We start from the raw sequence: 21,109 nt of genomic DNA on the forward strand, positions 1-21,109 counted from the left end.
TCTGGGCCAGGCTCTGTTCTGGGGGAACTGGTGCCCAGATCATCAAGGCTCCCACCCTTCCAGAGCGTGGGTGAGGAGAAAAACACACAGGAAACAGGAAAATAAGGGAATGAGCTAATTTCAGAGAGAAGTGCAAGGAAAAACACAGGAGGCAGGCAGGAGAGGTGGGCCTGGGATCCAGCCCGCGTGTGAGGAACCCTGCTTGGAGCAGGGAAAGAGCAGGAGCAAAGGCCCTGCACGAGGGAGTCGCCTGGCCCCAGGCTGGCAGGCTCTCGGCTTTGGCTTCACCCTGGGGCTCTTCCCGGCCCATAACTGTCCCCCAACTTTCGGCCAGATCTGGACAAAGGTCCTCTTTCCCTCCTACCCTGTGCACAGTGGGCAAAGGACAATCCAGGGCCAAACCTCAGCAAAGCGTGGGGCCGGGTCTGACCTTGGCTTCACCGCGGAGTTGGGAGGCACCCCGGAGGTCCCATAGGGACGTCACTCGTCACGGCCACCGGCCCGGAGCGCTCAGCCCGGACTGGCCGGTGCCTCCGGGGCGGACCTCCAAGGACCTGCCGTTGTGGCGCAGGGCAGTCATTCCGGACGACCTAATCTCCGCCGCGCGCTCCAGCCCTCAGCCGCAGCCCCGCGGACCGGGACCCGGACGGGCCGGGACCTCGCAGTCCCCGAGGCGAGACCTGGAGCAGAAGCAGATAGATGGCGTGACCAATCAGAGCCAGGCTTTCGCGGGCGCGGCCCCCGGCAATTGGGCGGCGGAGCGCGGGGCGGGGCTTCCGGTCGGGGCAGAGGGGCTTCCGCCGCCGCGGCGCCTTGGATGGCCGTGTTCCGGGTAGCGCTCCCGGCCTCACTCGCGGCCGCCCGCGCCCGGCCGCCCCTCGGCTGCTGCCCGCCGCCCGCGCCCTGCTCCGCGTCGGCCGGCGCCATGGAGCCTGAGCCCCGCTGGCTGGCGGGGCTGCGCTTCGACAACCGCGCCCTGCGCGCGCTGCCGGTGGAGACGCCGCCGCCTGGCCCCGAGGGCGCCCCGTCCGCCCCGCGGACCGTGCCCGGCGCCTGCTTCAGCCGCGTGCGGCCCGCGCCCCTGCGGCAGCCGCGCGTCGTGGCGCTGTCGGAGCCCGCGCTGGCGCTGCTGGGCCTGGGCGCGCCGCCCGCTGACGCCGCCGCCTGCGAGGCGCGCGAGGCCGAGGCCGCGCTCTTTTTCAGCGGCAACGCGCTGCTGCCGGGCGCCGAGCCCGCCGCGCACTGCTATTGCGGCCACCAGTTCGGCCAGTTCGCCGGGCAGCTGGGCGACGGCGCCGCCATGTACCTGGGCGAGGTGTGCACGGCGGCCGGCGAGCGCTGGGAGCTTCAGCTCAAGGGCGCCGGCCCCACGCCCTTCTCCAGGTGTGTTTGCGCCCGTACCCGCGGAGCTCTCCTCCCCGGTGGGGCGGTTGTGGGGGAGATTAACTACGGAAAAGTGTGGCGTGGGGACGTAGAACGTGGTGGGTAGCAGCGCCCGAGCCAAAGGCCCTGAGGCCAGGACAGGAGGCGAGGGAGCAGGTTCTGTGGCTCCTGGCCGCCTCGGAGCGCCCCTGCCCCGTCTGCCTGGAAGAGGGGGGAGGGGAGGGTCCTGCTGCCCCTCAGGTCAGGCTGAGCGTCTGATCACACAGCGCTGGCAGCTGCCCGTGCTCTGTTCTCATAAACTATCCGGAGAGTTTGGAGTCAGTTCTACGTGCAGCACGCTCACGTTTACCGCGCGCCCAGCCCTGCTGCCTGCTCGGCGCACTCGGTTTCCGGCTTCCTCTGAATGCTGATCGGGCAGTCAACTTCCCTCCCACACACTTTAGCACTGCAGATGCTTACTGTGCAGCCGGTGCCCTGGACCGGGACAGATCCTCAGCCCAGTGGACCTTCTCCCAGGCCCGGGCTTCCAAGCACTTGGGGGCCAGCCATGTTCTGACCCCGCAGTGAGGTGGGCAGTGTCAGATGCCCATCCAGGGGCTTATGGGCCAGTGTCGGGGTCCAGATGCCCACAGCCTGACCCAGCAGGGCGCCCTTCCCGCAGCTGTCATGCCTCTCCTGTACACACAGTGCTGATAATCTCTTCTGCTCCTTTTCACTAAAAAAGTTCATATATTTAGGCCATATTTGTTAAATGCTTATTGAATGGCTGAAAGAATCACACCTAACTTGGCGTTTTATGTTCCAAGAAGTCCCGAGGGTGTGTCTCTGGTCTGGCCCCTCCCATGAGCTCTCCCCTCCCCTCCCTGCAGGGACTGAACCGGGCCCCCAACTCTAGCAGCGCCACCTCAGATCCTCAGGATAGCTGGTCCTTCCTCATCCCCCAGTCTTCAAACCTTGGTGTCTCTGAAATGTCCTGAGTGCGTCCTGGCACCCGCCCCACCCGCCTGGAACAACCTGCTCAGAGCTGTCTGCACTCGTGGCCGGCAGAAGCATTTCTGCTCCTTGGGGTCACGTGTAAATGTTTCTCGCCCTGGGGCCTGCACATTGTATGAGCATCTTTCAACTTCATGTGTTCATTTTAATCATTTGTTTTTTCCATTTATAAAAAACGTTTTTGTGGGCTTCCCTGGTGGCGCAGTGGTTGAGAGTCCGCCTGCCGATGCAGGGGACATGGGTTCGTGCCCCGGTCCGGGAGGATCCCACATGCCGCGGAGCGGCTGGGCCCGTGAGCCATGGCCACTGAGCCTGCGCGTCCGGAGCCTGTGCTCTGCAACGGGAGAGGCCACAGCAGTGAGAGGCCCGCGTACTGCAAAAAAAAAAAAAAAAAAAAAAAAAAACGTTTTTGTGAGAGTAATCTGCTGTTGGAAGTTGCTTTTAATATTTGAAGACTTGAGCTGTAAGTCAGTGTTTCCAGACCTGAGGTCCTTTAAAAGAAAGAGGCTGTTTGACCCTTACCAGATGTGCACCCACCCACCACCCCCAGCATTTCCTGGGGTCCCCAGCCTCAACAAGGCTTAAGGCTAACATCTGAAGTGGTGTGAGTGGCTTAAGGCCAGCTGCTCGAGTCCCCTGGCATGGGTTTTGGGGGATGCGCAGGTGGCTTCTTGCTTCTGCCTCCCATGGGGGTTGGGATTTCAGGACGGCCTCTCCTGCCAGGTGCAGAAGAGCTTGTCCTCAGCTGGGTCCACCCCAGCAGTTTGGCTGGGAACAGACGTGGGCGCCCAGGAGAAGGGACCATTGTCACGTGTCCATGCGGCTCTCTGGGGGTAGGGCCACCCTGAGGCCCTGTACCCTTGCTGTGTAATCATTATTCAGTTCTGGTTTCTGCTTTGGGCACTTTGCCCCAGACAAGGAGATAGGCAGCTTGTTTTCTGGATCATTTTTACCAGATCCACAATTAGCTTGGACTGTACTGGCTTCCTGCTAAACAGGCTGGGGGAGGTGGGGGGCAGGTGTGGAGTGACATTTGAGGACGGATTACAGACTAGAAGAGGGTGAGTGGAGTGCAGCTGTGGACTGAGGGTCTCGTCAGCCAGAGGCAGGCACAGTCACCCTGCAGACAGCCCCGGGGTGACTGTCAGGCCGGGTTTCTAGAGGTGTCACTCACACCTGGAATGAGCCACACCCAGGCTCCCAGGTGAGGGCAAGGCAGGAGGCCTGCAGAGATCTCCACTGACTCCCGGCCTCCCTGGCCCCGCTCTCCAGGCCTAGGCCCCAGCACCCCAAACTCACGCTGGGCCCGGCTCTGGCCTCTTCCCGGCAGAGGATGTGGGCAGACGTGCACCCTGGGCACCTTCACTCAGCCTCGGTGTCCTTCTGCAGGTGAGACAGAAGTGAGCCCAGTGTCTTCCCGCCAGTTTTTGTTCTTTCCTAGAGAATTTTCCAAACTGTTTCAGGTGCCTTCCTGCCTGGGAGAGTGCTGGCACACTGCCATGCCCTGGGCCAGTCCAGGAAGCCAGGCCTGACCCTGAAGGGCAGAGACCCAAGCTCACTTTGCTGTTGTGTTTGTTTGCTGGGTGGGGGCTCTTGGAGGTCAAAGTGTCCAGCGCCCTTCATCTTACAAGGAGGGGCTGAGGACATGGCTCATGCAGGCCAGCTGTTCTCGTGTGCTGCTACCACTTTCCTTCTTTAATTTTAAAAAATAATGAGTTTCCAGTCCAGCATGTAAGAAACCTTGGAAATCATCACTCCATTCTAACAAGTAAAAAGCTGAACAAACTGAAAAATCAACAAGTCTTCTTAGATCTGCGAGAAAAGTGACGTCAGAGGGCAAATTGCTGCCCCACCCCCCAAACTGGAGAGACTGACAGGCAAATACAAAGAATTACGAGTTACCAGAGCGGGAGTCTGCACAGATCCTTGTCCTGTAATTGGTGAATTGCGGGAGGCTCAGTGTGTACGAGTCAGTTGAAAATTTCAGGGCCCAGTCATAAGCGAGCCCCGCCCTCTGGTGAGTTTTACCTCCTGGAGCTCTCCTGTCTTCTCACAGTGAATATTGGTGGAAAATCCCTTTGTGCTTCTGGCAGGAGGGGGGAAAAGGAGGTCTATGGAGTACACCAGAGCACTCTGTTCTGAACAAGGCTGCCCTTGGGGGAAGCTAATTAACCAGAGCCTGACCTGCTGGGGTGTTATCAGAGCCCAACGGACCTAGGGAAGGGAAATGCCCAGCTCCAGCGCCCTCTGGCAGAGAGGAGACTGAAAAGCACATATGGAAGCTCTCAGTCCAGAGGCACAGGGTCACTCAGAGTCTGAGGCCTCCACCTGACACCTATAACCCACCTCTACATCACTGAAGGCCTGCTTACAGTAGTTCCTTTTACCCCATACATCACACCTGGCTATCAAGAAAAAATTACAAAACATACTAAAAGGCAGAAAACACAGTTGGAAGAGACAGGGCCAGCATCATAACTAGCCTCAGACATGGCAGAGATGTTGGAATTATCAGACCAACACAATTCCAATTGTGTTGGAATTTAACACAATTATGATTAATATACTCAGGGCTCTAATGGATAAAGCAGGCAACATTCAAGAATAGATGGGCAGGACTTCCCTGGGGGTGCAGTGGTTAAGAATCCGCCTGCCAATGCAGGGGACACGGGTTCGAGCCCTGGTCTGGGAAGATCCCACATGCCGCAGAGCATCTAAGCTGGTGCGCCACAACTACTGAACCTGTGCTCTAGAGCCCGCGAGCCACAACTACTGAGCCTGCATGCCAAAACTACTGAGCCCGCGCGCCTAAAGCCCGTGCTCTGCAACAAGGAAAGCCACTGCAATGAGAAGCCTGCGCACCACAACGAAGAGTAGCCCCCGCTTGCCCCAACTAGAGAAAGCCCGCGCACAGCAACGAAGACCCAATGCAGCCAAAAATAAATAAATAAATTTATTTATTTTAAAAATAAAATAAATAAAATGAGACTAGAGGAATTCCCTGGTGGTCCACTGGTTAAGACTCAGGCCTTCACTGACAAGGGTCTAGATTTGGTCCCTGGTCGGGGTACTGAGGTCCCTCAAGCCGCTCGGCATGGTCAAAAATAAATAAATAAAACCTTAAAAAAAAAAAAAAAAGAATAGATGGGCAGGCAGAGCAACTAAGCCCGCGCACCACAACTACTGAGCCCATGCTCTAGAGCCCGCAAGCCACAACTACTGAGCCCACGTGCTGCAACTAATGAAGCCCTCACGCCTAGAGCCTGTGCTCCACAACAAGAGAAGCCACCGCAATGAGAAGCCCAGGCACCTCAACAAAGCCCACGCGAAGCCAAAGACCCAACACAGCCAAAAATTAAATAAATAAACAAATAAATAAATACAAAAAGAATAGATGGGCAGTGTAAGCAGAGAGATGGAAATTCTGAAAAACACAAAAAGGAAATGCTAGAGATTTCTAGCAAAAACACTAACAAAAATGAAGAATTCCTCTGATGGACATGTTGCTAGACTGGACACAGATGAGGAAAGAATCTCTGAACTTGAAGATAATCTCAGGAGAAACCTCCAAAGATAAAAAGCAAAAAAAAATTTAAAAAAGACTGAAAAAATCCAAACACTCACCAAGAATTGTAGGACAAATGCAAAAGAAGTAACACATGTGTAATAGGAATACCAGGAGAGAGAGAAAGAAACAGAAGAAATATTTGAAGAAATGACTGAGAATTTCCCCAAATTAATGTTAGACACCAAACAGATCCAAGAAGCTCAGAGCACACCGAGCGGGATGAATGCCTCCCCCACCCCCACCAAAAGACAAAAACAAACTACATCTAGGCTCACAATTTTCAAACTACAGAGAGGCAGAAATAAAGAAAAAAAAGTGAAAGAAGCTAGAGGAAGGAAACACTTCACCTACAGAGGCGCAAAGATAATTACATCTGACTTCTCAGAAGCCAGGCAAGAGAAAAGTGGAGTGAAGTATCTAAAGTGATAAGGAATAAAAAAAAAAAAAACCCACCCACCTAGAATTCCGTACCCTGTGAAATTATCGTTCAAAAGTGAAGGAGAAATAAAGACTTCCTCAGACAAACAAAAATTGAGGGAAATTGTTAGCAGTTGACCTGTCTTGCCAGAAATGTTAAAAGATGTTCTTTATAGGGAATGAAAATGATGTAGGTCAGAAACTTGAATCCACATAAACAACGGAAGAGCATAAGAGAAAGAAGTGAAAGTACAAAACCTTTACTTTTCCTCATCTTAATTGATATAACAGGTAATAGCTTGTTTAAAATAATAGTGATGATGCATTTATGTATAAATGAAATTAATGACACCAGTCAAATAAGGGATGGGAGGGAGGGATTAGGATTATTTTGTTATTATAAGGTACTCATACTACCCATGGAGCAGGGTAGTGTTACCTGAAAGTAGACTTGGATTAGTTGTAAATGGTATATTACAAACTCTAGGGCAACCTTTTTTTTAAAAAAAATTATTTATTTATTTATTTTTGGCTGCGTTTGGTTGTTGTTGCTGAGTGCAGTCTTTCTCTAGTTGTGGCGAGGGGGAGCTACTCTTTGTTGTGGTGCGCGGGCTTCAGTAGCTGTGGCACGCGGGCTCAATAGTTGTGGCTCGCGGGCTCTAGAGCGCAGGCTCAGTAGTTGTGGCACACAGGCTTAGTTCCTCCGCAGCATGTGGGATCATCCCAGACCAGGGCTCAAACCCGTGTCCCCTGCATTGGCAGGTGGATTCTTTACCACTGTGCCACCAGGGAAGTCCTAGGGCAACCATTTTTTAAAGAGTAAAACAAAACAAAACAAAAAAGTATAACTGATACACCAGGTGAGAACTGATGAAAAAAGAGAAATTGGAATCACAAAATACTCAGTTAAAACCACAAAAGGGGGCTTCCCTGGTGGCGCAGTGGTTGAGAGTCCGCCTGCCAATGCAGGGGACACGGGTTCGTGCCCCGGTCTGGGAAGATCCCACATGCCGCGGAGCGGCTAGGCCCGTGAGCCATGGCTGCTGGGCCTGCGCGTCCACAGCCTGTGCTCCGCAACGGGAGAGGCCACAGCAGTGAGAAGCCCGTGTAATGCAAAAAAAAAAAAAAAAAAAAAAAAAAAAAAAAAAAAAACCACAAAAGGCAGAAAAAGAGTGAAAGAGAAAACAAAGAGCAAGGCCAATAAATAAAAAAACAAGACCAAACTATATGTTGTCGATAAGAAATCCACTTTAAATATGAAGACACATGTAGATTAAAAGTAAATGGATAGGGGATTTCCCTGGTGGCCTAGTGGTTAGGATTTGGCACTTTCACTGCGGAGGCCCGGATTCAGCCCCTGGTTGGGGAACCATCCCGCATGCTGCCAAAATACAAAAAAAAAAAAAAAAAAGAAAAGTAAATGGATGGAGGAAAGCATACCATGCTAACACTAGTTAGCAGGAGTAGCCATATTAATTCAGGAAGAGTGGACTTCAGAGTAAGGAAAGTCATTAGGGATAAAGAGGGGCATGACAAAATGATGAAGGGGTCAAGAAGGCAAAACAGTCCTTACTTGTATATGTGCCAGATAGCAGCATCAGAGTACCATGAGGCAGAAACTGACAGAACTTCAGAGGGGCACAGATGAATCCACTGTCATTGTTGGAGACTCAACACCCCTCTATCAGAAATGGACAGAGCCAGCAGGCAGAAAATTGGTAAGGCCATCTTTGAACTCAGTTAACACCATCAATCAACTGGATGTAAAGAACATCTATAGCCTACTTCATCTAACAACAATGGGATACATATTCTTCTCAGGCCCACATGGAACATTTATCCAGAGAGACCACATTCTAGGCCATAAAACACACCTTAACAAATTTTTTAAAATAAAAATCATTCAGTGTCTGTTCTCAGGCCACAATGGAATAAACTAGAAATCAATAACAGATAACTGAAAATCCCATAATACTTGGAGATTATGCAACATACTTCTAAATAACACATGGTCAAAGACAAAATCTCGAGAAAATTTTAAGTATTTTGAACTAAATGAAAATGAAAACACCAAATGTATGGGGTACGGTGAAAGCAGTGCTTTGAGGGAAGTTTATAGCAGTGAGTGCATATGTTAGTAAAGAAGAAAGATCTAAAACCAATCATTTAAGCTTCCACATTAGGGAACTACAAAAAGCAGAGCAAATCAAATCCAAAGTAAGCAAAAGAAAAGAAATAATAAGAATTAGAGCAGAAGTCAATGAAATTGAAATAGGAAATCAGTGAAACCAAAAGCTTGTTCTTTGAAAAGATCAATAAAATCAATAAACCTCTAGCCAGGCTAACTAACAAAGAAAGTGAGGACACAATTACTAATACCAGAAATTAAAGAGGGGAAATCATGCAGATCATATGGACATTAAAAGGATAGTAAAATTACTCTGAACGATTCTGTGCTCACAAATTTGATAACCTAGGTGAAATGGACCAATTCCTTGAAAGACACAACTTGCCAAATCTCACAAGAAAAAAATAAGACAATCTGAATAGGCCTATATATATTAAAGAAACTGAGTCAACAATTAATAACCTTCCAAAACAGAAAGCACCAGGCCCAGATGGACTCACCAGTGAATTCTACCAAACATTTAAGGATGAAATTATTCCACTCTTTTTCAGAGAATGGAAGCAGAGGAAATACTTCCTAACTCATTCTATGAGGCCAGCATTACCCTAATACCAAATCCAGACAAAGACAATACAAGAAAAGAAAACTACACACCAAAACCCCTCATGAACATAGATAAAGAAATCTTCAACAAAATATTAGCAAATCAAATCCAACAATGTTTGAAGAGAATTATACATCACCACTAAATGGGATTTATTCCAGGTATGCAAGTCTGGTTCAGTATTCAAAAATTAATTAATGTGATCCATCAGATCAACGGGCTAAAGAAGAAAACTCGCATCATCACATCAATTGAAGCAGAAAAGGCATTTGACAAAACCCAAGACCTATTCATGATAAAAACTCAGTAAATTAACAATAGAGAGGAACTTCCTCAACTTGATAGAGTATCTACAGAAAACCTATAGCTAAATCTACTTAATCATGAGAACCTCAAAGCTTTCCCACTAAGATTAGAAACAAGACAAAGATGTTCCCTCTTTCCATTGCTTTTCAACATCCCTGGAGGTCCTAGCTAATGTAACAAGGCAAGAGAAGAAAATCGAAGGCATACAGATTGAGATGGAAGAAATAAAAATTGTCTTTGTTTGCAGATGAACATCTATGTAGAAAATCTCAAAGAACTGACCAAAAAAATGAGCTCATAAGCAGTTATAGCAAGGTTGCAGGATACAGAGTTACTACCTAGGTCAATCACTTTAGTATATCCCAGCAGTGAACAAGTGGAATTTGAAATTAAAAACAATACTGTTTACATTAGCAATCCTAAAAATTAGATTCACGCCTAAGTGTGAGTTCACACTTAGGTGTGAATCTAACAAAATATAAGACGTCTACTAGGAACACTACAAAACTGACAAAAGATATCAAAGAAGAACTAAACCAATGTAAAGATATTCCACGTTCATGGATAGGAAGACTCAATATTGTCAAGATATTGGTTCTTCCCAACTCAGTCTATAGATTCAGTGCAATCCCAATCAAAGTCTCAGCAAGTTATTTTGTAGATATTGACAAACTGATTCTAAAATTTATATCAAGAGGCAAAAGACCCAGTATAGCCCTCACAATACTGGGGGAGAAGAACAAAGTCAGAGGACTGACACTACCGCACTTCAAGACTTACCATAAAGCTTCAGCAATCAAGAGAGTGTGGTTTTGCAACTACCGAAGCCCGCGTGCCTAGAGCCCGTGCTCCGCAACGAGAAGCCACCACAATGAGAAGCCCGCGCACGACATCCAAGAGTAGCCCCCGCTCGCTACAACTAGAGAGAAAGCCCACGTGAAGCAATGAAGACCCAATGCAGCCAAAAATAAATAAAATAAATAAATAAATATAGAGAGTGGTTTTGGCCGAAGAATAGATAGGTCAATGGAACAGAACAGAGAGCCCAGAAATAGACCTGCATAGATGTGGATCTTTGACAAAGGAGCAAAGGCAATCCAATGGAGCAATGATAGTATTTTCAACAGATTGTACTGGAACAACTGGATATCAACATACAAAAAAAAAAAAATCTAGACACAGACCTGACACCCTTCACAAAAATTAACTCAAAAGGGATCACAGACCTAAACAAAATGCAAAACTGTAAAACTCCTAGAAGATAAAACAGAAAATCTGGATGACCTTGGGTATAGAAATGACTTTTTAGGTACCATACCAAAGACAGGATCCATGAAGAAATAATTGATAGGCTGGACTTTATTAAAGTTAAAACTTCGGTGAAGGACAATTGTCAGGAGAAATGAGAAGACAAGCCACAGACTGGGAGAAAATCTCTGCAAAATACACATCTGATAAAGGACTGTTATCCAAAATATACAAAGAACTCTTAAAACTCAACAATAAGAAAACAAATTGATTTTAAAATGGGGCAAAGACCTTGTTAGATACCTCCCCAAAGAAGATACAGAGATGACATATAAGCACTTTAAAAGACGTTTCACATCATGTGTCATCAGGAAAATGCAAATTAACAAGGAGACGCCATTACACACCTGGGAGGATGGCCAAATTCCCGAACACTGACAACACAAAATGCTGGCGAGGATGTAGAGCAACGGGAGCTCCCATTCACGGCTGCTGGGCATGCAGGACGGTGCAGCCACTTGGGAAGACAGTGTGGTGGTTTCTTACCAAACTAAATACACTCTCACCATATGATCCAAGGATCATGCTCCTCAGCATTTACCCAAAGCAGTTGAAAACACGTCCACACGAAAACCCTGTATATGGATGTTCACAGCAACTTTATTCATAATTGCCAAAACTTGGAAGCTGCCAAGATGTCCTTCAAGGTGAATAGATAAACAAACCATGGCCCGTCCAGACAATGGGATATTATTCAGCAAAAGAATAGAAAGAAAAAAAAAGAAAAGCCATCAAGCCATGAAAAGACATGGAAGAAACTTAGATGCATATCAGTAAGTGAAGGAAGTGAATCTGAAAGGTCACACAGTATGATTCCAACTCTATGACATTCTGGAAAAGGGAAAACTGTGGAGACAGTAAAAGACCAGGGGTTGGGAGGGGAGAGATGACCAGGTAGAGCACAGAGGGTTTTTCGGGCCGTGAAACTGTTCTGTATGACACTGTAATGGTGGATCTCTGTCAAACCCACAGAATGGACAACACTGAAAGTGAACCCTGATGTAAACAGTGGACTCTGGGTGATGATGTGTCGGCGTAGCTTCATCGAGTGTGACAAATGTCTCTCCCCTTGGTGGGGATGTTGATACTGGGGGAGGCTGTGTGTGTGTGGTGGCAGGGTATATGAGAAATCTCTCTGGCTTCTGATCAGTTTTGCTGTGAACCTAAAACTGCCTAGGAAAATAAAGTCTATTTAAAATAATAGTAATAATGAAGGTTTAGCATAAGAAGAAAACATCCACATCATTCAGAGCTGCCTGAGGGAGACTGGGGTCCCCCCCCCCGCACTGCAAATGATGCTCTGTGTCTGTGCTGTTGTAAAAGGACTTTCACAAAGTAAATTCATAAAAACAGAATTGTGGATTTTCGAGCGTGTGTGTGACCCTGGGAGTAGCCTTCCCTGACCTCTGTGTGGACCTGGCCTCCTGCTGCGGGCCAGGCACCCTGTGCTGCGGTTCCAGACCTGGAGGAGGTTAGGGGCTTAGCACCTGGGATCATCCAAAACAGACTCTTTTTACAGTGATGTCGGAGCTGCTCGTGGGTTGTTTTTATTTATTTTTATTTATTTTTATTTTTATTTTATTTATTTTTATTTTTTTGCGGTATGCGGGCCTCTCACTGTTGTGGCCTCTCCCGTTGCGGAGCACAGGCTCCGGACGCACAGGCCCAGCGGCCATGGCTCACGGGCTCAGCCGCTCTGGGGCATGTGGGATCCTCCCGGACCGGGGCACGAACCCGTGTCCCCTGCATCGGCAGGCGGACTCTCAACCACTGCGCCACCAGGGAAGCCCATGGGTTGTTTTTAAAAAGCCATTAGGAGGCTTTCTTCCAGTCCCTTCCCTCTGTGACCACACCTTGGTGTTGAGTGGAGCCCGGCAGTGACCTCTGTGCTTGACCTCAGACAGGCCGATGGTCGCAAGGTGCTGCGCTCGAGCATCCGTGAGTTCCTGTGCAGTGAGGCCATGTTCCACCTGGGCATCCCCACCACGCGGGCCGGCGCCTGCGTCACGTCCCAGTCCACCGTCGAGCGGGATGTGTTCTACGACGGCAACCCCAGGCCCGAGCAGTGCGCGGTCGTGCTGCGCGTGGCCCCCACGTTCCTCAGGTAACGCCCGTCCTCGTGTTCCTGTGTCGCCCCGGTGGCCAGAGTGCAGCTGCCCGGCCAGGGTGCAGGGCCTGGGGCGGCCAGAGGAGGTCGCCCCAGTGCAGGCTCTGGGGCGGCATGTCCAGAGCTGTGGACCTGGAGTTTATGACCAGGAGCTACGTAAGATGCACCAAGAAAACGGCCTCACTGTGCTGCTGGACGAGCGGCCGTGATGCCCGATGTGCCTGCTTCCTCTGGCCCCTGTTCACTGACTGGAGGCCTCCTGGCTGCTGTCTCCAGCGGGGCCTGTTAGTTCTCGACGTCACAACGCTGTCTGGCGTCGGGTGCTCGGTACCGACCACCTGAACCCAGAGTCGCCAGGAGGTGGCTGTGGCGGTCTGGCAGCATCAGGTGACCCGGGCTGACCCTGTGCGTCAGCTGTCACCAGCTTTCCCTTTGTCCTCCGGGGGAGGAAGTGTCGGGGCAGGCGTTGGCCTCATCCTGGGAGACCCGGGGCCTCTGGGCACAGCTGCACTAGTGGCGTTTGGACCAGGTCGTCTTTGCTGTGAGCTGATCTGTGTCTCGTAGGGTGTTCAGGCAGCGTTCCTGGCTTCCACCCACGAGCTGCTGGTAGTAACCCCATCGTGACGCCCAAAAATGCCTCTGGACGTTACCCTGCCCCCTGGAGGGTATAACTGCCCCACCGCTGAGCCTGTGGGTCACCCCACTACAGGATGCCGGTGACGGGCGCATCCCTCGGTGCGGGAGGCCGGACACAGAACCCCTCTTGTCCCTGCAGGGCGGCCGTGGCAGTCCCGGCCCCATGCACCCCGGGAAGTGCCCTGTGTCTGCCTGAATCACTGAACGACCAGCTACGTTTGGTGGTTTGTCCCCCCCGCCCCGCCACAAGGGCTAGCAGCACCCTCCCTCCTTCCTTACTCGTGAGGGGGAGGCGTCACGTTTAACCTGTTGTCCGTGCGGGTCTTCCCTCCAGGTTCGGATCCTTTGAGATCTTCAAGTCCTCGGATGAGCACACGGGGCGCGCAGGCCCCAGCGTGGGGAGGAGCGACATCCGAGTGCAGATGCTGGACTACGTCATCAGCACTTTCTACCCCGAGATCCAGGCCACCCACGCCAGTGACAGCGTGCAGAGGCACGCTGCCTTCTTCCGGGAGGTTGGTGGGAGCCGCCCCGCCGTGGGCAGACGCTGGGTGCCCGGCCCTCTTGAGTCACCACCCCCTGGCTTAGCCCAGAGGCAACTTCTCAGATACGGTTGAGGGTCGGGGCCCTGGGACAGACCCCCGGGTCACTATTTGAGCGGCATCGAGGGGCCACGTGGAGAGCTTGGGAGGGAATCAGGGCTGGTGGGTGCTGGGCCTCCCGCATGGGGCCTGTGTTTACGGTGGCCCCAAACACACACCCCTTGGCCTCTCCATTTCCCCCAGAACTCTTAGGCGTTGTCCCACACGACAGTCACAGTTGTGGGAGGTGGTTCAGCCTCAGCCAGTGAAACAGGCAGCAGGGCGAGGGGTCTGCCTGAGGGCCGGAGGCCCGCGGCCAGCGCCCTGCACCAGAAGTGGGCACTGTCCTGCACCTGTCACTCCCCGGACCCCACTTCAGCCACACTGTTGCTTCTCGTCTGTCACGTGGGTGATGCCAGGGGAGTCTTGGGGCTCAGCTCACACCCGAAGTGGGTGGTCCGGGCTCCCCGCTCTGAACCTGGGTCTCTCGGTCAGTGAAGAGAGGGTGGTGCCACCCAACTCCAGGAGTGTCTGCAGCCTCAGGAGGCGTGGTGCGTGCGGACCAGTCTGTGGGCCACCGGAGGCCCTCAGGTGCAGCCCTGCATCTTGCAGGGCCCCTGCTCCCTGGCCAGGGGGCAGGGGGTGGCAGGTCTGGCAGCCAGACCCTGGGCGGGGCAGCTGGGCTGTTTGTGCCCCGCTCCCTGCAGCCCAGGGTGAGGCGGGGCCCTGGGCACAGTGTCTGGACCTGGGCAGTTTTCGCCTGAGAATGTGGTAACTTCCTTGTTTCCACGTGGTCATCCTACAGGGCCTGAGTCATGGGAATGTCCAGGTTCCCTGATTTTTCTGGTTTGGATAAAAGCCAAAAAACAGTGAGTATATAGAAGAGGTAGATGACGTATGTGAGGATCAGAGCCACTCATATCAACTCATCCAAAATACTTTTTCCTTCTTAACCATCCTTGGATGTTCTCCCCACAGCTGAGCGTCAGCTGACAGGACAGGACACTGGGTCGGGCCCCTTGGGAGTCACTGCAGAGCAAGACCGGCTCAGCAGGCACAGCTGGTTTGTGGGGGGGGGCAGCCAGCGGCTGTCCTGTGGCGCTGTTGCAGGTGACGCGACGCACGGCCCAGCTGGTGGCTGAGTGGCAGTGCGTGGGCTTCTGCCACGGCGTGCTCAACACGGACAACATGAGCATCGTGGGGCTCACCATCGACTACGGGCCCTTCGGCTTCCTGGACAGGTGGGCATCCCGCCGCCTGCTGGGGGACCCTGGCCGGGAGGCATGTGACAGCGCAGGCATCTCAAGGCAACGGGAAGGACCTGCAGGCCTGTGTGGCTGCTCTTGTTAATGTTTTGTTCGGTGTTTAATTCTCAGCAAGGCCTGGTCAGCCAGCCATCCCCAGAGCAGGAATCCCTGGAGGGTTCTGAGCACAGAAACACTTTAAACAGCACCTTCTCGGCTCCCAGGTGGAGAGTGGGCTGGAGGGGCGGGCGCGGTGGCTGCGCTGCACTGTGGCCCCCCTGCTCTAGAGGCTGCAGGGCCCCGTGGGACAGGCAGGGGAGCGGCAGCCACCCAGGGCCTGCACTGTCGCTCGGCAGGTCCCCTCAGGCAGCTCCCGGCTCTCCCCACGCGGCAGGTATGACCCCGACCACGTGTGCAACGCCTCCGACACCGCCGGGCGCTACTCGTACAGCAGGCAGCCCGAGGTGTGCAAGTGGAACCTGCAGAAGCTGGCGGAGGCCCTGGACCCCGCGCTGCCCCTCACGCTGGCCGAGGCCATCCTGGCGGAGGAGTTCGACACCGAGTTCCGCAGGCACTACTTGCAGAAGATGCGCCGGAAGCTGGGCCTCGTGCGGGCTGAGCGGGAGGAGGACAGCGCCCTGGTGGCCGGGCTCCTGGAGACCATGCGCCTGACTGGTGAGCGTGGGTAGGGTGCGCGCGCGTGCCACGTCGTGGTGAAACAGAACATGAAACCGACCTTTAATGTCTCAGTGGCTTTAAGCACATTTACCTAGTCTTGCAACCATCACTGCCAGCGTCTCCAGAACTTTCTCGTCTTCCCAGACGGACATCTGCACCCGTGAAGCACTAGCTCCTGGGCCCCTCCCCCCACCCCCGGTAACCTCACGCTTGCTTTCTAAGAACTCGCCTCCTCCAGGGACCTCAGGCAAGGGGATCATGTGGCTCTTCTCCCCGTGTGTTTAGCTCACCCCACTCAGCACGACGTCCTCCACAGTGGTCATCCCTGTTGTGCGTGTGTCAGGACTTTAAGGCCACATAGTCTGTGCGGATGGCCTGCCTTTTGCTTGTCCCTTGGCTGTTGGACACTTGGGCTGTTCCACCCTGTGGCCGCCATGCATAACAACGCTGCTGTGAACACAGACGTGCCGTGTCTTTGCGTTCCTGTTTCCCATCCTCTCTGGGGTGCCGCTGTGGGGTTTGCCTGTGACTTCCTGGCTGCTCTGGCTAGGACGCCTGGTGCTGCTCAGCAGAAGTGGCCGACCAGGCGTCACTTACTGTTCCTGCTCTTGGGGAAAAGCTCTTTCACACGAGTGTGATGTGAGCCGTTGGCCTGTGCACATGTGGCTTTTCTCTAGTAGAGGATGTTTCCTTCTGTCCCTCATTGGGTGTTTTCACACTGGGCCTTAGTTGAGGTGATCGCCAGGTTTTACTTCTTCATCCGTGTCCTGTGTTAGTTTAAACTGCCCCTCACGGTCTGGAAGCTGGGGGTCGAGGATCAGGGTGCCACCTTCTGGCTGTCCTCACATGGCAGAGTAGGGAGCAGGGGCATGAAGCACCCTGTGAGGGCTCCACCCTCGTGACCTACCTCCCAGAGGCCCCCGCTCCAAATACCATCACCCTGCAGAGCTGGGTTTCCATGTATGAATTCAGGCAGGGGACACACACACCCCCTGCGTTCTGGGGATAAACCCTACTTGCTCCTTCTGATGTTTTGCTGAGGTTTCTTTTACATCTGTATTTACAAGGGATACTGGTCTGTGGTTTTCTTTTCTTGTGGTATCTTTGTTTGGCTTTGGTATCGAGGCAGTGCTGATCTCATGAATGAGTTAGGAAGTGTTCCCTCCTATTTTTCAGAAGAGTCTGAGAAGGACTGGTGTTAATTCTTCTTTAAATGTTTGGTAGAATTCACCAGTGAAGCTGTCTGGTCCTAACATTTCTGGTGTTAGGAAGTTTCGTCTCCTTACTTGCTATGGGACTATTTAGATTTTCTATTTCTTCTTGAGTCAGGTCTGGTAATTTATGTGTTTCTGGGAATTTGTCTATGTCATCTATGTTATCTAAATTGTTATTCATAATGTTTTCTTAGTCTTTCATTTCTGTACAGTCTGCAGTGACGTCCCCACTTTGATTTCCTTTAGTTACCTGTGTCTTTTTTTCTTTCTTAGTGTAGCTAAAATTTTGTCAGTTTTACTGATCTTTTCAAAGAACCAACTTTGGTTTCAGTGATTTTCTGCTTCTTTAGATGTAAGATTATTGATTTGAAATCTTTTTTTACTGAGAAGTAACTGGCGTATAGCATTACATAAGTCTCAGGTGTGCGACATGATGATCTGCTGTATGTATATAACGTGAAATGATCACACAGTTACAAATTTATTTTTTTCTGGTGATAAGAGAGAGCTGCTCTTTTAGTGCAGGCTTTTACAGCTATAAACTTCCCTCTGAGCACTGCTGCTTTTGGTTCATACCTCTAAGTATTTTCTAATTTCCCTTGTGATTTCTTTTTAGACCCAGTAGTTGATTAATTTTCACATTACTTGTGAATTTTCCAGTTGTCCTTCCATTTGTGACTTCATGCCATCGTGGTTGCAGAAGACACTGGTCTTTTCAGTGTATTAAGACTGGTTTTATGGCCCAACACATGGTCTGTCCTGGAGAAGGTGCATCTGAGAGCTTGGGTGGAGTGTTGTCTGTTGTTTACATTGTTTCCTTGTTGACCTTCTGTCCACGTGTTGGGTGCTGACGTCCCAACTCTTACAGAACTGCTCAAGTCCACCCTTCAGGTTTGTTTTTAAATTGGAGTGTAGTTGATTTGAAATGTTGTGTTTGCCCTTCAGTTTTATGAGTCTTTGCTTTGTGTATTGGGGGCTCTTGTTTGGTGCATGTTTATAATTGTTACATCTTCTTGCTGAACTGACTCGTCAATATATAATGCTCTTCTTTGTCAAGTTCTTACATAAAGTCTATTTTTCTGATGTCAGCATAGCCATCCCAGCTCTCTTTAGGTTACTATCAGTATGCAAATCATGGGATATTTTTTCCATCCTTTCTGCTTTTGACTTGAGTCTACAGCGAGTTATCTTACTGTTACTATTTTTACTGTTTTTTTATCCATTCTGCCAGTCTCTGCTCTTTGAATGGAGACTTTAATCCGTTTACTTTTTTTTTTTTTTTTTTGGCTTGTGGGGTCTTAGTTCCCCAACCAGGGATTGAACCCGTACCCTCAGCAGTGAAGGCACAGAGTCCTAACCACTGGATCAGGGAATTCCCTAATTCATTTACTTTTAAAGTAATTACTGATAAGGGAGGACTTATGCTGTTTTGCTCTTTGTTTTCTGTCTTACACCATTTTTGTCCTTTATTTTCTGTTAACTGCTCTCGTGCTTAGGTGATCTTTTGCAGTATACCGTTCTGGTTTCCTTCTCATTTTCCCTTGTGTCTGTTTTTTGGATGTTTCCTTGGGGGTTTTGGTGACAGTGTTTTAGCAAGTCAGGCTGAGGCCCTCACAGTGTCTGTCGTGTGTCATGTCCTGTGCCATCTCGACCCTGCAGCTCCTGAAGCAGGCAGTGCTAACTGCCATGACAGTGATGAGGGTCAAGGCCCGGCCTCGGTGCCTTCACTGTATTTTACAGACGAAGAAACCAGGCTTGGAGGCCTTGAGAGACTGAGTGACTCGTCAGGTTCAGGGTCGGGGCTGAGCTGGGAGGACTGAGGGGAGGGCTCAGGAGTCCCCAGCCTGACGCTGAGCAGGGCACCACACACGTTGGATGAACACGTACGGTCCCGGTCCTCTGGTGATGGGACGGTGCCCTGAGCAGCTGCGTGTTCCAGGTGCTGACTTCACAAACTCCTTCTACCTGCTGAGCTCCTTCCCAGCCGGGCCGGAGTCTCCGGACCTGGACGAGTTCCTGGCCACGCTGACTGCACAGTGTGCCTCCCTGGAGGAGCTAAGGCTCGCCTTCCGACCCCAGATGGATCCCCGGTGAGTACTTGGGTCTTGCTTCCCTAGCATTTGTTTCCGGAAAGGGAGGAACATTTAGAACGAAGCCTTTGGGAGGACGCTGGAGACGGAGTGCCCAGGCGGCCGCTCCACTCCCAGGAGTGGGATGGTCAGACCCTGGCTTTGTGGCACTGAGGCCCACTGGTCAGAGGAAAGGATGGAGATGCTGACACTGGAATGGGGAGGCCAGGCGGCACAGGCTGGGGCACGGTGGTCTCTGCTCTGGGGAGGCTCCCCAGGAAGAGCCTGGGTGTGGGCCCGCAGTCTCCAGCCAGACCGGGCTTTCTGCACCATCGTGTCATGTCCTGAGGGTGCAGCTCAAAACCCATCACCAACGTTTCCTGTCCCGTGCCAGACAGGAATCTAGTGCAGCAGTGTGGGGAGGGGCTGAAGCTGGCAGGACCTGCTGAGCATGGAGCCAGGGTAACCGGGGAAGGGGGTGTCAGGGGCTGCCCTGCCCCCAGGTGCCCCCGGAGGTGGAGAAGCGTCCAGCCCTGTGATCACTGTGGGAGGAGCTGACAGCAGTGGATCTCTCCCAGAGGGACTGGGTCCTGGGTCGGGTGTCGGTGGGTGGCTGCCAGCAGGGAGCCGGGGCCGGCCCGGGTCAGCCTGTGGCGTCCACGTGCCCTGTCAACGTGCAGGGGCTGCGGCAGAACAAGGGCCGACGGCTGGTAGCAGTCCCACGTCGGCTGCGTCCGTCGGACCCGGGCTCCCCCCTGGTGGGGCTGGGGACAGGGCAGCGGTGGGGACGACGTGGCCTGGGGCCCCTCACGCGCCCGCTCCACGCAGGCAGCTGTCCATGATGCTCATGCTGGCGCAGTCGAACCCACAGCTTCTGGCGCTCATCGGCACGCGGGCAAGCCTGGCGCGGGAGCTGGAGCGCGTGGAGCAGCAGTCACGGCTGGAGCAGCTGAGCCCAGCTGAGCTGCACAGCAAGAACAGGAGCCACTGGGCCGAGTGGCTCCTGGAGTACAGGTGGGCCCCTGCCCCCCACCCCCCACCCCCCGCAGGGACCCCGGGGCCACGGGGTGGGGCTGCTCTGCTGATGCTCGGCTCGGGTGTGACTCCAGAGCCCGGCTGGAGAAGGATCAGGAGGCTGCCGACGACACCGCTGCCTGGCAGGCCGAGCACGTGCGCGTCATGCACGCGAACAACCCCAAGTACGTCCTGAGGAACTACATCGCGCAGGGCGCCATCGAGGCTGCCGAGAGCGGCGACTTCTCAGAGGCAAGCGGCCCACCCGGCCCTCCCCTCCTGGTCCCCTCCCGCTGCTGGGGAGGCCGGGCCCCGACAAACACCGCACCCCCTGCTCTCCTCCAGGTGCGGCGGGTGCTGAAGCTGCTGGAGACCCCTTACTGCAGGGAGGGGGATGCCACTGAGGCCCGCGAGGCCGCCGAGCCCGAGGAGGCCAGTGGGGAGGCCGGCGGGGCAGCCAGCCGGCGGCACTCGTACAGCAGCAAGCCCCCGCTCTGGGCGGCGGAGCTGTGTGTGACGTGATCATCGTAACCGCCTTGGAGGCCTCCACACAGGAGCCCCGAGGCCCGAGCCCTCGAGTCCACGAGGTGGCGCCCGCCCCACCCGCCTATCCATGACGGCAGAGATGCCCAGTCAGGACCCGACCCGTCTCTGTCCGATGCCGACTCGGCAGCACTGCCCAGCCCCCAGGCTCTGCTCCCGGAGACAGGCTGCTTTGCGCCAGGATAGCTCAGCTCAGCAGAGGGGACCGGCGGACGCACGGCCCCTGCCCACCTCGCCAGCCTGGCGGGGGACGCAGCCCCTAAATAAACTGGCAGCTCCCTCGGTCGCCTCCGTGTGTTCGTTCTGCCCCTGCCCC

General features: G+C 52.7%; 1 protein-coding gene across 2 annotated transcripts; it reads left to right on the plus strand.

Moving 5' to 3' along the window:
• Positions 1–802: 802 nt before the first annotated feature.
• On the plus strand, positions 803–21,075 carry SELENOO (selenoprotein O; the record flags this gene model as incomplete). 2 transcript variants are annotated; one of them, XM_079714709.1, is made up of 9 exons in its annotated part: positions 818–1,383; positions 12,608–12,811; positions 13,785–13,965; positions 15,142–15,272; positions 15,670–15,950; positions 19,107–19,257; positions 20,065–20,250; positions 20,346–20,502; positions 20,596–21,075. In XM_079714709.1, the coding sequence occupies 9 exons, from the start codon at positions 818–820 to the stop codon at positions 20,770–20,772; spliced, it is 2,034 nt and encodes a 677-aa protein (XP_079570835.1). In that variant the 3' UTR covers positions 20,773–21,075. The 2 variants fall into 2 exon arrangements, with proteins under 2 accessions (XP_079570836.1, XP_079570835.1); XM_079714710.1 differs by having other exon boundaries at positions 803–1,383; positions 20,346–21,075.
• Positions 21,076–21,109: the final 34 nt, after the last annotated feature.

The sequence above is a fragment of the Hyperoodon ampullatus genome (assembly GCF_949752795.1).
Source record: "Hyperoodon ampullatus genome assembly, chromosome: 11".
Taxonomy (NCBI): Eukaryota; Metazoa; Chordata; class Mammalia; order Artiodactyla; family Ziphiidae; genus Hyperoodon; species Hyperoodon ampullatus.